The 16,701-nt window shown below is 56.5% G+C and overlaps 1 protein-coding gene across 6 annotated transcripts in view; it reads left to right on the top strand.

The window, feature by feature from the left end:
* The first annotated feature begins 4,420 nt into the window (after nucleotides 1–4,420).
* GFRA2 (GDNF family receptor alpha 2) overlaps nucleotides 4,421–16,701 on the top strand; it is a 100,579-nt gene continuing 88,298 nt past the window's right edge. For 2 of the 6 annotated variants that reach the window (XM_045397990.3, XM_045397989.3), the window contains exon 1: nucleotides 5,531–6,272. In XM_045397990.3, the coding sequence (XP_045253925.1) occupies nucleotides 6,233–6,272 (40 nt within the window). In that variant the 5' untranslated portion in view covers nucleotides 5,531–6,232. Of the gene's footprint in view, nucleotides 4,747–5,530; nucleotides 6,273–9,904; nucleotides 10,054–11,478; nucleotides 11,794–16,701 lie in introns of those variants that run through there. The other 4 variants (XM_045397986.2, XM_074000411.1, XM_065518975.2 and 1 more) reach the window with 4 other exon arrangements.

Genomic DNA, 16,701 nt, shown 5'->3' with positions numbered 1-16,701 from the left:
CCAGGCTGGAGTGCAGTGGCACTATCTCGGCTCACTGCAAGCTCTGCCTCGTGGTTTCAGGCCATTCTCCTGCCTCAGCCTCCCAAGTAGCTGAGACTACAGGTGCCTGCTACCACGCCCGGCTAATTTTTTTGTATTTTTAGTAGAGACAGGGTTTCACTGTGTTAGCCAGGATGGTCTCGATCTCCTGTCCTCGTGATCCGCCTGCCTCGGCCTCCCAAAGTGCTGGGATTATAGGCGTGAGCCACTGTGCCTGGGTCACAGTAAAGATTTTAAAAGCAATTTCAGGCTGGGCACAGTGGCTCGGACCTGTAATCCCAGCACTTCGTCAGGGTGAGGCAGGAGGATGGCTTGAGGCTAGGAGTTCAAGACCAGCCTGGGTAACATATGGAGGCCTCATCTCTGTTAAGTAAATAAATAAGCCAGGTGCAGGCCTGTAGTCTCAGCAACTAGGGAGGCTGAGGGCCAAGGATGACTTGAGCCCAGGAAGTTAAGGCCACAGTGAGCTATGACTGCACCACTGAACTCCAACCTGGGTGACAGAGTGAGACCGTCTTGAAAAAAAAAATTGTTTTGATTCTTATGATATATTTTCACACTGTTGCTGGACAGGGAAGGGAGGAAGAGGGCATCTCAGGTATTCTGAAGGGGAATATGAACATACGTGGGCCTGGAAAGCCACCACTTTTCTTGTTGATACAAGACACAGAATTGACCAGTGAGGGTTGCTGGATCCTGACTGCCCGAGTTTGAATCCAGATTCTGCCACTTAAAATATGACCTTGGCCAGCTGAACCACTTCTCTTGCCTCTCCTCTCTCATTTGAAAATGAGGCTATTAATAGTACCTAATAATAGCCATCGAGTTGTTACAGAAATTGAAAGAGTATTAACATGTATCTAGCCATAAAGTTGGCTACTTTAATTATTATTTTTCCAAGGACAAAGGCTGAGCCGCTAGGCTGGTCACTTTGTCTTGGCCTGGCGACTTTCCCTGTGTTCCAGCATCATGCTGATTCATCCTTAACACTGCTTCTAACAACCCTCTCCCTCTGTCCACGCCCACTGCCACTCCCTGTTGGGCCCTCATTACCTCCGCCTGGGACTGTTAAAATCGCCTCCTAATTGGCCCCTGGTCTCTATCCCTCACACAGTGATCAGATCAATCTTCCTAAAACATTATTCTCATCATGACACTTGCCTGTTCAAAAACCTTCAGTGGCTCCTGGTGTGTGAGTCTGAAGACTGCAAGGCTTAGTTTTCCACTTGAGCACCCCAACTGGACCCTCTAGTTCTTCCTCAACCTGTGCCCTTGGCTCCTCCCACCCACCGGATTGTTCCTTTCCCGAGAACTTTCTCTTTTTTTGTGGCAGGGTCTCGCTCCATTGCCCAGGCTGGAGTGCAGTGGTGGGATCTCGACTCACTGCAACCTCTGCCTCCCAGGTTCAAGTGATGCTCCTGCTTCAGCCTCCCGAGTAGCTGGAACTACAGGTGTGCGCCACCATACCCAGATAAGTTTTTTGTATTTTTTGCAGAGACGGGGTTTCACCATGTTGGTCAGGCTGGTCTGGAACTCCCAACCTCAGGTGATCTGCCCGCCTCTGCCTCCCAGAGTGCTGGGATTACAGGCATGAGCCACCGTGCCCAGCCTCCTGAGACCTTTCTAACCACTGTGCTCTTGCCTCCGCTGTTTGCTTGCCTGGAGTGTCCTCCTCCGTGCTCAGCCAATTCTACCCATCCTTCCAGCTCCAGCTTGAATCCTACCCCTAGCAAGTCCTCTCTGACTGCACTCCTGAAAGTCAGTGGTACCAACTCTTCCTTTCTCTCACTGTGCCTTTGGTTTTTTCAGTATCTTCTCATAGCTACACGCCTGACTCTATAAATGCTTCCAGGGCAGGGGCAGTCTTGCTGTATTCCCCAGAGCCTTTGGCACTGTGCTGGGGCCAGAGAAGGCATTCAATAAGTCTGTGCTGATGGATTGATTGTGGGGTGCCCTGGATCACGTTGTGTCCTATAGATGAGGACACTTCCATCTTGCCAGTTCTGTGGCTCCTGACAGTCTTAGCTGGATGTGAGACACCTTCTTTTGACTGCTGGTCGATTTTTATCTCATGGGTCAGGGAACCCTCAGCCTTCTTCCGTTCACAAAGGAATGAGATTGTGGTCAGTGAGCGGTGTGGCCCAGGCCTGGGTGCGCATGTGTATGTGTATTGGGGTGGGGCTGCAAAGCCCTCCCCTCCGCTGGTCCTTCTTCCCTCTCCTGCTGTCCAGAGAACCTACTCCGTAAGCAGAGAGGACTAGACAGATAAGAGAAAGGGAAGGAATGGAAGGTTTCAGTGTTCCCTTCCCCTCCCCTGCAGATTCGGACTCTGGGATCTGTGATGGGGAGAGGCTGTGGGCAGGAGGCTTAGCTGCCAGTGACCTCAGGAGCACTGGAATGAGCCAGGAAGGCTGTAAAAGGACTCAGGCACTATGGAGTGTGTGGAAGTGTGTTGGTGAGCCTAGGGCTTGCTTCCTACCTGCTAGAGACTTCGCCTTTCCCTGTGACTACCTCTTGCGCCATCTGCTCAGCAGTCTCTGTTGCCCTTGAAGCCCCATAGCTTTTTATTTCTGCTCTCATTTGCCCCTTAGGTTTTATTGCCTTGTCACAGGTCCCTAATTCTTCTTGTAGAACCCAGAGTAAAGCAGTAAACAACTTTATATGGGCCAGGCATTGTACTAGCCACTTTGTGTAGTATCTCATCTAATTTCTACAAGGTTGGTTTATTATCTTTTTTAATCCCCGTTTTATAGATAACTGAGGTTCAGTAGTCCTCTTATCTATAAGGTGTTATAGTACGTGTCCAACTGTGTTTCCTCTGTAGATCCCCGCACAAGGGGGGGGTCCTTCCTCATGGCAGATGCTCTGGACATACGGGAAGATGCCATTTCGAAGAGCAGCTTGGGTTGAGTGTTGGGGTGGGCAGAGGGTGGGGTGTCATGGGATATGTTTGTATAGGCAGTAGGTAAGAGAGGGTCCAAGGTCAGAGCGCCCTGCAGCCACATGAGCTGAATGCTGGTGGTGACTGATTGGTGTTCTCTACTGTCTTTGGGATGGCTGGGTGCTCTTGGGTCCTAGAAGCGTCACTTACCTCCTGCTACTGGAATCCTCTTAGTCCCGAATGGGAACTCAGAGCCATCCCCAGGGCTTCATTGCTGCTTTCTCATTGTCTGGATAGGTGGGAGGGGAGAACTACGATATATGATTCAGTGAGTCTCCCTCATTATGCTCAAATGAGGTTAAAACAAAGTGAATTTTTTTTTTTTTTTTTGTGGGGAAGGGGAGAGGGATATGCTGAGCAGAAATTCTGGAGTTTGGAGCGGGGTCCTTGGAAGAGGGAAAGCCTGCGTGAGATTCCGAAACGGGTGGTGGTGGGGAATATTTGGACAACCAGGAGACCCTGGAAGTCGGGGAGCTGGGAGTGGGGAGAACATTCACTTAGGCGAGGCTCCCAGCCTCGGGCCTGCAGGCCAAGACTGCCTGGCAGTGTAATTCCTGTCAAGTTTTATCTTTTAACCTACACTTATCCAAAGCCGGTTCCTTACACTCCTCAATTTTTTGGAAAAAAAGCCAAGAGACCTGGTCAGATGCGAAGTCACTTCCTAGAAGAGGAGAGGCTTGGAGGAACGACAGGGAGAGCAGGCCTAAAGGTGGCTTTCCAGAACTCCAATCCTTAAGCCCTCTGTCCCAGACTCGCCACTACCCAGCTAGGGCCTAGGCTCTAAGCAGGCACCATTGGATGGCTGGAGGAGAAGATGGAGGGAGGAAAGTCGATGCCCCAGGACGGACCACAGGAAAGCGGCGTTCACAGGAGACCCGCTCTCTGTGCTTCCAAGGCCAGGAGCAGCCGCCTTCCCGCCCAAATCCGCAAGATGGAAGTTGCTCCCTCTAGTTTTCCCAATACCTAAGGCTGCTGGTTTTGTGAGTGACCCCTCCCTTCTCGTCCAAGTCGATTTCTAGCATTTACTGGATTCCAGAGTCTTGTTATTTAAGAATGCATCTTAACCGGTACTACTGAATTCATCTTACGTGCAGCCCAGATTCAGTTTTGGGCAGCACGAAAAGTTTCCGAGGTGCTGCGGGTACCCCGCCCCAGTACACCGCGTGTGCGAGCCGAGCTGTGTGCGAGCCGAGCTGCGTGCGAGGAACGTGGCGCGAAGGCCGGGGGATGCCTGGTAGCTCCCCGGCATCCCGGGTGCCCGGCTGCGTGGGTGTGAGCCTTCGCGCGACCACGGGCCCGCGCCTCTCCCGCTCTCGCCGGAACGTGACCGCAGCCGCACCTCTCCTCCAGCCGTTTCCCAGCCAGACGCTTCCTTTTTGGTCCTTCTGGACGTTTATTGTAAATTCTGTGACTAAAACACGCCGGTGAGCCCGGCCCACTGACAGATGGATCAATCGCCCCCTTCCCGGCTGAGCGGGGAGGAAACACCCCACCCCGGAGCCTCGGGAGCCGGCAGCTGCCTCGGAACGAGCTCCTCGGAGCCCAGCAGGCCGCGAAGCCCCGGCCCGGGTCGGTCTCCGGGCGCTCCTGCCGGGGTGGGGTGCAACCCCGTGCCCGATTCCTCTGGGGCGCCTCTGGCAGGTTCGCTGGCCTCCGAGGAGGTGGTCAGGGTGCCCCGGCGCAGCAGGCTTCTTTCCGAGCCGGGGCAGGGGAGACCGACCGGGGAAGGGGCGTCTCGAAGGGGTGGAGGCCGGAGCGGGCGGGAGGTGAGCGCGCCGCGGGCGTGAGGGCAAAGTTCCCGAGGTCCGCGCGGAGAGCACACGTGTATGTGCGCGCGGGGCTAGGCCGGGGCCGGCAGGCTGCACTGGGGCCGGAGGGGATACTTCCTTTCCCTGGCACCATCGGGGAGACGCTCTGTCGGCCTCGGCGCCCGGGCGCAGGGACGCCTCAGCCTACGGAGGGTGGAGCCCCCACTCAGACCCGGGCCACCAGGCTAGGATTTTTCTAGCGCCCTGCTCCCCGCGCCCCCGGATGGCTCGGGCGCCACGGACTCCGCGCCCTCCAGCCTCAGCTCAGCTCCCCAGGCTTCCCAGACCCGGCGGCGCAGGGGGCGGGGGCAGGGGCAGTGGGGGTTGGAGGGCGCAGCCCGTCCCCAGGGTGGGGAGCGCTGCGCGGGGAGGAGGAGGGTGCCGACGCTTGGGTGGGTTCGAGCACGAGCGGTAGCCGGGGGAGCCAGTCAGTTTCCGGCCAAGGCAGCAGGTCAGTCCCAGGAAGGGCGGGCGATTGAGCCGAGGGAGCCGGCGGCTGGGCTCTCCTCTATGCCCGCGATTCCCTGCGCCGCCGCCACCGCCACCGCCGTGTAGCCGCCGCCGCTGCAGAGCATCGCCGCGCTCCCGCGCCCTGCGCCGCCAGCCGCCTGGGAGCCCGAGCGCCGAGCCCGGGGCGGAGGAGAGGGGCGCGGGCGCGAGAGCCGCGGCGAGGGAGCCGCGAAGGGGGAAGGGGGCGGGCGGAGGGAGGAGCAGGGAGAGTGGGAGAAGGGGGAGGGAGAGAGGAGAGCTAGGGAGAGCTGGAGAGAGCGAGAGCAAAGAGCGAGCGAGGGAGAGGAGAGAGAAAGACACACGCACGCAGAGACACACGGTCACTGGAATTCCATTAGAAAAAAGTGAGCCGAGCAAGGGTTAGCGGGAGAAGATTATTTTTGAATCTTGTCTTCGTCTTGGTGCGAAAGAAGCGACTCCAGTCTCTCGTCCTCGAAGCTCCGACTGGATTGTTCCTGGGCGCTGACACCCGTCGGTGGATTTCATTCCTATTTGCATTTTATTCCGACCCCCTCCCTCGCCGCTTCCTTCCAGCCCTTTACTCGCAAATCGCCTCTCTCCCCACCTCACCAGGCCCCTCCTGGGAAGCGCAGGGGAATTGGACCCGCGGGGACTCACGCTTTCCCGGACGATTGGAAGGGAGGGCTGACCCCAGGACCGGGCTCTTGGCTTAGAAAGCCGATACACAGATACGCGTATATTTGATTGTAGCGGGCAAGGGGGGCGTCAAGAGGCAGCCCACCGCCCTCCTCTCACCCCACCCCCTCCAGCCAGAGGCAAGAATCGCAGGACTCGGGATCTTCATCGGGTGGACTAGCTGGGATCTCTGCATTGGATTTGGGGCTGATTACCACTGCTTGACTATTATTATTGTTGTTGTTATTATTTTTTTTACACAAGGGAGAAAGACAAAAAACGGTGGGATTTATTTAACATGATCTTGGCAAACGCCTTCTGCCTCTTCTTCTTTCTAGGTGAGTACCTGCGGGCGGCGAGCTCAGGGAGAGGCGAGATGCCGGAGAGGCGGGGGGCAAGCGGAGCGCCGGCTGGGGGCTGGCGGGAGGCCGGCGGGGAGAGCGCGCCACGGAGCGAGCCGGGCCCGGCGCTGGCGAACCGAGCGGGGCCGGGCAGCGGGGACGCGGACGAGGGACCAGAGCCACGGCTGGCTGGCGACGCGGGGGGATCGGGAGGGAGACTCAACATCCGAACCGGCCCCGCAGACACGCACACACACACACACCCGCGCTCGATCACATGCCAGTATAGCGCTCATCTCCCCCGAAATAATGGGTTCGAATTGTGGCAACTTAAGGAAAAAAAAAAAATCCAACTCTTGATCTGCAAGGAGGGAGGGAGGGAGAAGCTCCGAGGCTTGGAAAGAACAGTCCTGCCGGGTCCGCCTTTCCTGGTCTGCCCCCCCCCCCAGTCGGTCGTGGTGGAGGGCGCGGGTTTCTCCGGCGGCTACCGCTTGGACATCGCGGGGTGGGGGGGAGCGCTGGCAGTCACTCCCCACCTGCCAGCCGCGCCTGGCAAATGCAGCCCGCGTCCCCAAACCCTGAGCCCCTAACCGGCGGCTCCACTCCCCGGAACACTTTTCAAGTTTCTCCCTACCCAGTCCGGAGCCAGATGGGTGGGCGGGAGCGGAGGGTTGTGAGCAGCCGTTCCCGGCCTTCCCTCCTCCACCTCTGGGGGCCGTGGACACCCGTGACTGGTGGGAAGAGACCGGAGGGAGGCCAAAGTTCGCTTCCTCCGTTGAAGAGGGTGGGAGGCGAGGGAGGAAAAACGGGTAACAAAGACCACTGCTCCTTCTGTAAGCGCCCCCCTCCCGCCCCCGCCTCCAGGACGGGAGGAGGGGCTGCCTGGCGCCCCGAGCCCCACGCAGTTTCTTTTCCACACACAATTCCCAGCCGCTCACTCCCTTAGCTTAAGCTCGGTGAACTCTCAGCGGCTTGGGAAATGGGTCTAGAGAAGGCAATCTCCGGAGGGAGATGAGGAAAGGCGGGCGTTTGCAAGGCTGTGCACCACCGAGGTCCCAGGCAGGGCTGCTGCCAGGGAGTAGATGCTCCCATAGAGGGAGCTGAGTAACTACTGTGTGTGTGTCTCTGTGTGTGTGTTTGTAAGGAGCACACGTCTGCTTCAGTGAGGGTGCAGTTCTACCACCTTGGCTTGCTGTGTAGCCGGTGTTAAGCCAGGCTGACCAGCCGGGATCATGATCCTACCCTCTCCCTCCTACAGCAGGGGATCCTGCCCCGAGTGGGGAGGTAGGAGGTGGTTACAGGAGGATGTGTGTGGTCTAAGAAGTGCCCACCAGACTAGGATAAGGGACCGGAGTCATTGGGTGTCCACGCAGGCCCTGGACTCTCTACCTGTCCCCTATGCTTCCCGCCAGGTGCGAGTCTCCAAGGGGGCAAGGCCCTGCTCTGGTGTGTGGCCTTAGAGGTCCTGCCTCCATCAGCCAGAGGCAGCTTCTCTCTGGGGTGGGAGGGGCTCATCGAGGAAGCTGGAAGGTGCTCTGGGCCAGCTGTGATCCCGAAGCCCTTTCTGACAACCCTGGCAAGTAGACTCTCATTCTGAAGGGGCTACTATAAAATCTGACCTTTTCTCCCACCGCTGGTTTGAAAAGCCAGCCTTCTGGGTCCAAGCATGATCAGGGCCAAGGGGAAAAAAATTGTATTTCAGGCAAAACAGCCCGATTGTCTACTGCTGAGCTGCACACCCCAGGATGGGCAGGGCTCCCAAATGTGGGTACCATCTGGGGTCAGGGGCTGGAGAAGAGCAGTGTGGGCCCCTGGTCATTGCAGGCAGGCTTTCTTCAGCCAGGCAGGCTGAGGAGTCCACCTTTCTCCTTCTCAGAAGTGGGTGTGTATGCGTGTGCTTGGGGGATGATCAGAGAGGCCCATCCCAATGTCTGCAACCCTGGAGGCTGAGTGTTGAGAGGTGGGGATGAGAGCAGAAGAGCAGCAGGCTCAGCATCCCATTGGGTCACAGCCTTTCAGTTTCCTTTCCTCGAGAAGTCCATTTCCAAAGCTGGGCTGAGTGGAGTGACCACAGATAGTGAAAGACTCTGGGTTAGGCCAGTGGAAAGGAAGGGGAGATGGGTTGGTGTTTAGGAAACTTCAGCCCTGGGGCCCTTTTCCTGGCAGGGAACTGGTTGAAAATTCCACTGGGTGGGTGGGTGGAGGGTGGGGGGAGGTTTTCTGGGGCTTGAGACTTGGTGGTCAATTTCAGCTGGGGGCAGAGGCCTTTTGTGTGCCCTTACACTGAGATTCTGAGTGAGGTCTGGGCTGGATAACCCATGGTGGAGAGAGAGAGAGGCCTTTCTTGCCTAGTATCTTGACCTCAAGTGCTGACCCAGGGAGAGAAGGAGATGGGGAAAGTGACTCGGGCGGGGGTGTTGAGCTGGCCAGGGGGCCACTTCCGACTGGCTTTCTAGCACATGCTCTAACTCTGGTGGGATGTTGGATGCAGTAGGGCAATTGTAGCTCTGTGTCGCTTCTCCACCCCTCTCTACCCCCGTGTCTTGATGGATCAAAGTTTTCTCCTAATTTAGGATTTGGAAACATCACCAGGAAACCTCCTGCCCTTCACTCTCTTAGGATTTTTAGCTAAAGGCTGCATGCTGCATGCTGCAGGGATTCCTTTCTCTGGCTGGGCTTGATTGGTTCTGGGGGTCATGGAATGAACTAGAAGAGTCAAGGATGGTTTGGTGAATGGATGCCCTGGCCCTTCGCAGAGTGCGTCCCTTGCTTGGTCACATGAGCCAGGTGGCTGGATGGGGGAAGCCCTCTCTTTTGGCATGGGAGCCTCCCTAAGATTGTGCAAGGATCATCCTGTGGGGCTCTAGGCCTCAACTGTAGGACAAGCAAAGTAAATGTCCTTATGGCCTGAATCCCCTGGGCTAATCTGACCTTTAAGCACGCTGTGAATTCTGTGCCTACAGAAGGCTAAGGAAGCCAGGAAGTTCCATTCCCAGGCCCTCTATGACAGTGCAGTCTTCGTTTCAGTCAAGGTGGGAGGGCATTAGCCTATGGGGAGGCGGGGGGTGAAGTCCGTGGAGGGCCCAGGGCTGTGCTGTTCCAGAGGCTCCCGCAGGCTGGCTGGGGGCCGCAGGTGCAGGCGGGGCCGTGTCAACTCATCTGCTCTTGGGGGCCCAGCTGTACCTGGGTCCTGCTCAGGGAGGTAGGAATCTGCTGAAGCCGGGAAAGAAAGATGCTGCCTCAGCTTGTGTGGAGGACGCCTCTCCAGCCGTTGCCGGGCCTCAAACTCCGCGCTGATTTCTTCTCTGGTCTTGTCTCAGCCTGGCCACATCTATCAGCCTTCCTGTTCTGGGGCAGAGGTCTGGTCAGTGGGAGAAGGGCACGTTTTTTGCTCTGGGCCCCGAAGAAACCTTCTGTACCCCAGGCCCACCCCTACTGCTCTTCTCTCTTGCCTCCTGGGGGTGGGTCTCCCACCCGCCTGGTCCTACAGGGAGTAGATGGATTCCTGTTCCCTGGGGGCTCTCGGGAGTGAAGGCCCGCTGTGCAGCGCGCTGCCCCTAGGTGTCGCTGTCTCCCTGCGGTAGCGCCCCCCCTGAGCAGGGCCTCCCAGGGGAAGGCCTGAGAGCGGCTTTTCTGGGTAGGGATGGGGGATTCTGCGGTATTGAAGACGGGACTTCTGGCCTAGGATTTTATTATGTTCTGGGGCTAGATGGAGTCGAGGAAGCCTCCCAAATTACTCTTGGGGTCCAGGAAAGAGCAGTCATGGCTCTGGGCCCTGGTGCGTGCTTTTCCTGGGGGCAGGATCTGGAGTTAGGGGCTTGGCAGAGGACAGAGGGGCTGGGAAGACGATGTCTGTGTCTGGAGGAAACCATTTTAGGAGCTTGGGTTTGAAAGGATCAGGCGAGCCTGTCCTGCCGTTTCTCTCTCTTCTTCCTTGTCCCCTCCCTCCTGAGGCACTGTGGGTGTGGACACTGGGGCCAGGATGGGAAGGTGGCTTGACAGGGGATTGCACATTGGTGGAGGAGCAAGGTTCCATTTGCAAGGCTGGGGTCCGAGGAGGGGAGCTTTTCCTTTTTGAAGTTATTTGGCTTTTGGAAGGAAGAACAAAATAAAGAGACAGAGGGGAAGGCGGTTTCACAGGAGGGTGGAGAGAAAAGAAAAAAGAGGAAAAACAAGGCCATTCAAAGATAAGAGTTTTGTAAAAGGTAATGAAGAAACAGACCTTTTGGGAGACTGTTAGCAAGAGAAGCGCAAGGTACAGCCAGGCACAAGATACAGCCAGGCACAAGCCGAGCTAGAGTAGGGAGGAGAGAGCAGGGTGCGCAGGGGGCATGGATGCTCCTCAGGCTTGACAAAAGCATTTTCTATTGGAGGGGGCCGGGGTGGAACTCGTCTCGCAGACGGCGAGGGTTCAGATCTCTGTCTGGTGTGAAGTTGGACTGGAAGGTGTGGAGGGGTGAGGCGCCTCCTTCTTGGGCTTGCTGGGATGGTAGAGTTAGGCTCATCTGTTCCTGTCTTGTCTTAGAGTCATAATGAGAGTCAGAGTGAGTACACTGGGAATCTGAGGGGGCGTTTCCACCGCTATGTGTGACCTTTATTTGTCATCACCCTTCTTCGGGCCTCAGTTTCCCTAGGGTAAAATGTGGGGTTGGACTCTATGGTGTCTATAAGGTCCTAACAGGCTATGACAATGAAACGACTTGACACTGCTTCCAAGGCTTAGTGCAGCGCCATGGGTGGGCCTCTGGCTGGAGGTTTATTGGGGTTTATAGGAGGCCTGGGTGGTATGAAAGTGAGATCTTCCCCAGTCCCTGCAGTCCCCAGCAAGCCGTGCAGCCTCCAGCCAGCCGTGCAGTCCCCAGCTCTCTGCTGAGGCTGTGACATTCTCATTTGGGCTCCTGACTCTTAAACGGTGATCTTGAGCCGGGATCTTCCTGGCTTTATTGTGCCGTGCTCATAGGCCCAGGGCCGCTGCTAAGGAGGAGTGGAGTGCAAACGGAGAAAACTTACTCGTCCATCCAGGGGAGGATGACGCCTGAGTTCTCCCTCGGGTGTGAGGAGGGCTGCCCACAGAGTCGCCTTGGTGGGCTTTGGTGTGAAATGGGTGTGACGTTCCCAGCAGGGCCCAAGCCCCAGGCCTGTATCTTGGGTGGGAGATTGTGGCGGCCGTCATTCATGCTTGTCTTCCCTCCCCACCACCCAGACGAGACCCTCCGCTCTTTGGCCAGCCCTTCCTCCCTGCAGGGCCCCGAGCTCCACGGCTGGCGCCCCCCAGTGGACTGTGTCCGGGCCAATGAGCTGTGTGCCGCCGAGTCCAACTGCAGCTCCCGCTACCGCACGCTGCGGCAGTGCCTGGCAGGCCGCGACCGCAACACCATGCTGGCCAACAAGGAGTGCCAGGCGGCCCTGGAGGTCTTGCAGGAAAGCCCGCTCTACGACTGCCGCTGCAAGCGGGGCATGAAGAAGGAGCTGCAGTGCCTGCAGATCTACTGGAGCATCCACCTGGGGCTGACCGAGGGTAAGCCTGGGCGGGGTGGCCCAAGGGGAGGGGGTGTGGCACAGGCGGAGAGGACATGTGGCGGGCCAGGGGTTCAGGAGGGAGGACTAGGTGATGGGGCAAAGTGGCCAGCTCTCTGTGTCTACCTGCTAGGGGAACCTGGAACACAGAGAAGTCGCCACCCCACCAAGGAGGGTGGCATTGTCGGAAAAGGCCAGGAGAGACAAAGAGGAGGCAGAAGCGGCAGCTGGAGAGGAGAGAGGGAGGTGGTGGGAGGAGGAGAGCAGGTGCTGGAGGAAGTGGGGTGAGTGGGGTGGGGGAGGTGGGCAGGGGTTGGGGAGGATCAAGACCACATGATTCAAGCAAGGACAGTGTGAAGTGGTTCCAAGAGAAGGTGAGGTAAGAGTGACCAGGCAGAGATGGATCAGTGAGAACCAGGAGAGAGAAGGGGCAGGCTGGGTGCAGGCAGAGAAACCAGCCACTTCAGCTGCCCCGGCTGCTGCCCTGCCCCGGCTGCTGCCCTGCCCTGGCTGCTGTCCTGCCCTGGGGCTGATCCCAGAGCTGGCTGCCCCTACTCTGCTCTTCTGGCTCCTGCCTCCCTGCTTCCAGGACACCAGCCCTTCATGTGGCTTCTGCAGCCCATGGCTGGCCTGTCACCTTCTACAGGGCTTGGGGCAGTGTGCAGGCAGCAGGCCCCACATCCTTTGGCAAACGTGCCCCTGAGTCACAAAAGTAGAACCTATAATCCCTCCGCCAATAACACACTCTCGCATCCCCTTTCCCTCCAGACCTGGGTGTGGAGGATTTGCATTTGTTTAGGAGGTGGGTCACTGTAACCAGTTTATTAATTGAACGCATGTTTATTGAGAACGTATTGTCTGCTATGCTCTAGGTGTTGTAGGAACAGTTGAGGGCAAACTGGTGCAGCCTCTGGCCTCCTGGAGCTGAGTCTGGCTGGGGTGTGGGTAAATAAGGGGGCTCCTCTCATTTGATGGCTTAAGTGCTGTGAGAGGGAAGACACAGGGTGTGATGGTAGCAGCTTGGAGGGGGCGTCCACGCCCTTGCCGTGAAATCTAAAGCATCTTCCTGGAAGAGGCAGGCTTCAAGCTGAGGCTGAAGAGTGAGTCAGAGTTACGAAATGGAACATAGGTGAAGGGAGGCAGGAAGAGTGTGGGAGGTGGAGGGAACAGCATGGAAAGGCCCAGTGTGAGTACCGAACCTGTTTACAGAGCTGCAAGTGGCCTAGAATGGTAGTGGGTGGCAGGTGGTGTGTGGCGGGAGGTGGTGGAAGTGGGGAGGAGAATTAGGGGCAGAGGGAAGGATCCCTGAAGGGTTTTAAGGGCGATGATCAGATCTGTGCTTCAGCAAAATGTTTCTGTGGTGCCAGTGGAGAGAGTAGATTAGAGGACTGTCCAGAAGCTGCTGCTGTGATACAGGCCAGGAACAGTTGTGGCAGAACCAGGACAATGGCAAGGAAGGAGAAATGGGTCTAAGAGCTCTTTATTTATGCATTTGTTATTTTTATTGGGGTCTCACTATGTTGCCCAGGCTGGTCCCAGACTCCTGGGCTCAAGTCATCTGCCCGCCTCGGCCTCCCTAAGTGTTGGGATTACAGGTGTGAGCTACCACACCCAGCTAATTTTTAAATATTTTTTTTGTAGAGATGGGGTCTCGTTATGTTGCACAGGCTTATCTCAAACTCTTGGGCTCAAGCAGTACTCCCACCTTGGTTTCCCAAAGTTCCAGGCTTACAGGTATGAGTCACTGCCCCCCGGCCCTCTGAGAGTTATTTAGAAGAGAGAATCCTCAGGTCTTGGTGACCAACGGGAGAGGAGAAGGTGAGGGGAGAGAGGAGTCAAGGAGGGCACCCAGTGTCCTCTCTTAGGCAGCTGAGCAGGTGATGGAGGCCTCGGAAGAATCAGTCCAGTCTTTGAGTGCAGAGGGGAGGGCAGGGGGATGGGGAATCTATTTTGGGGCCCATGCCTTGTTGACCACACCCTGCAGACGTGCAGGTCTGGAGTTGAGGGAGGAAGTGGGTCTGAGTGAGACTGAGGAATGGACATGAGCCTGCAGGTGAAAACTAAGGCCAAGGGCGTGGGTATGACCACAGTGAGAGGAGGGTGGTAACAGACCCTGGGGACCATCTTGGGGACCATGGCGTTTAAGGATGTGGAGAAGGGAGCCTGGAGGGAGCTGAGAAGGTGCTGGGGAGAGGTGGGAGGAGCAGCAGGAAAACAAAGGGGGGCTCATCCCAGAAGAGAGGACCCTCAACATGGTCGGATGCTTAGGGTTAGCTGAGGCTGAGGCTCTTAGCTTCTTAGGCATCTACTGTGTGCCTCAGAGGGTGACACACTGGAGGGGCCATGCTCCCCATGCCAGCCATCGTATAGGGCAGGAGACCTTTTCCCTGGACCCTCCTGCTGGAGGGAGGAGCCTGGTTAGGGAGCGGAGGGGAACAGGGGGATTAGGAATGATGAATGTAGATGACTCTTTCCAGAATTTTAGTGTAAAGAGAACAAAGGATGCTTAAAAAAAAAAAAAGATGGGAGAGGATTGAGCAGTTTAAAATCTAAGGTCGGACAGTAGCGATGGCGAAGAAGACGGAAGGGTCTTCTGTGGAATGATGCCCTTGGGAAGGGGAGGGGCTGGGTCCAGGGCACAGAGTGGGCCAGGGGATGAGCCTTAGAACAGGGGAGCAGTGCTCCCTCTAGGTGCTGGGAGGGAGGGAGGAAGCGGCTGCAGGTGTGAAGCCAAATAGACAGGGATCCCTGACCAGTCAGAGATGGCTCGAATATGTTCTAAATACAGGAATAAGAAATGCGTATAATTACTACCATCATTAATAACAAAGTATTCCTCATGAATCAGGTGGTGCCTTCTCCCTAGCAACCTGGATTCCTAGAACTAGCATGAGCAAAGGGAGGAATACTGTCCTGAGGGTACTGCACTCTATTCTTCAGGAGATAAGGCGCTGTCTTCACCCAGAGCCGGACTCTGTAGCGTACGAAGAAATAAAGCGCTCGATGCCTGAGCTGAGTAGTTTTGTTTCTTGTCTTCTTTCTGGCAACCTTCAGTTTCCACCCAAGGGAGACTGGGCAGCAGGTTCGGGTGGGCTGCAGAGTGGACAGGGGAGAGGACAGGACAGAACTGTCAGCCAGAACAGCCGAGTTGAGCACTTGGGCCTTTTAGCACCAACAGCCCTTCCCATCTCACTGGCTCCCTCTGTATCGCTGCATCAGGCCACAGGAGGACTGTGCTGATGGGATCCAAGGGAAATAAGCATGATGCTGTGTGCGTTTAGCTGCACACTACTGTGTGGTGTTCAAGGCCGCTTGACTGGGAGTGCCTGACTGCAGATGGCTTTTCTGGTTCTAAATCTCGTTTTTTGAGACAGGGTCTCACTCTGTCGCCTAGGCTAGAGTGCAGTGGCGTGATCACAGCTCACTGCAGCCTCCATCTCCTGGGCTCAAATGATTCTCTCACTTCAGCCTCCCATGTAGCTGGGACCACTGGAGCCGGCTGCCATGACTGGCTATCTTTTTTTTTTAAAGCAGAGATGAGGTCTTACTATGTTGCTCAGGCTGATCTTGAACTCTGGAGCTCAAGCAATCCTTGTGTCTTGGCCTACCAAAGTGCTGGGATGATAGGCGTGGGCAACTGTGCCTGGCCTTGAGTCTTTTTATTTATTTTTTCATGAGGCAGAGTCTTGCTCTGTCACCCAGGTTGGAGTACAGTGGCAAGATCATAGCTCACTGCAGCCTCAAGTTTGTGGGCTCGAGTGACCCTCCTACCTCAGCCTCCCGAGAAGCTAGGACTACAGGCATGTGCCACCATGCTTGGCTAATTGATTTTTTATAGAGGTGGGGTCTTGCTATATTGCCGGGCTGTCCTTGAACTTCTGGCCTCAAGCAATCTTCCCATTTTTGGCCTCCAAAAGTGTTGGGATTATAGGCATAAGCCGCTGCGTCCCGCCTGGTTCTAAGTCTTGAGATGGTTTATTAATTCATTTATTCAACAACCATCGGTTAAACACCGACTGTGTGCTTCAGAAGGTAACAGCGCTGTAGGAACTGTGTTCCCTGTGCTGGCCGGCAGACAGGTCGGGAGACCTTTCCTCTGGGCCCTGCCTAGAAAATACACCCTTACGTTTTTCCTTCCATAGAAGACTGCATCTTTTCCCCATAGGGGAATTCCACCTTCTCCTGGGTCTTGGGAGCCCAGAGGTAGTTTCTGCCCAGGACTGACCAGGCGAAGCCAGGAGGCCTCCAGGTAGTGTTCTTGTGAGTGGCGGGGTCTACCTGAGAGGTAAGCATCCATGGCCTGTTGAGCAGTCTCCCTGAGGGGGACTGCGAGTCCTTCCTCCCTGTTCCTTGATAACATGTAATAACCTGGCACAGGCCTGGGACTGTGGAGAGGGCAAGAATCGCTGAGAGGAGCAGTGTGTGTAGGCTTGGATTTTCCTTCTGATTCTCAGCCTCTCCTTGGCCCCTGCTGGTGGGTGTGATTTACCATGGGGCTCTGCTCCGCCTTCTTCCGCTCCCTGGGACTTAGCTCTCAGTATGCAGTCGAGGTGCACAGCAGGTGCAAAGAGCCTGTGGCGGCAGTGGGGAGAATGGAGAGTGGGCTGGGGTAGGAAGGTGACCTCAAGACGTGGCTGCTGAGCTGCTAGAGTCTGAACTGCAGAGGATCTGGCGATCATTTGGGCTCCCTACTACCATCTGGCAGGGAAACTGAGGCATGGATGGGTGAGATGGCCTCCCAGGGCACACACAGCAAGCTCGTGGCAGGACCCAGAGTGGGTCCCAGGGCCCCAACTCCTTATCCAGGTCGCTTTTCACTGCCGGTGGGGAGATCCCATGGCTTGGGCCCCGTTTTCCTCCACTGCCACCATTTCCTCCATTACCACCACCAGTATTTACACAGGGGACT

The sequence above is a fragment of the Macaca fascicularis genome, chromosome 8 (genome assembly GCF_037993035.2).
Source record: "Macaca fascicularis isolate 582-1 chromosome 8, T2T-MFA8v1.1".
Taxonomy (NCBI): Eukaryota; Metazoa; Chordata; class Mammalia; order Primates; family Cercopithecidae; genus Macaca; species Macaca fascicularis.
The sequence above is the reverse complement of the archived record's forward strand: the minus strand, read 5'-3'. Positions and strand labels throughout refer to the sequence as shown.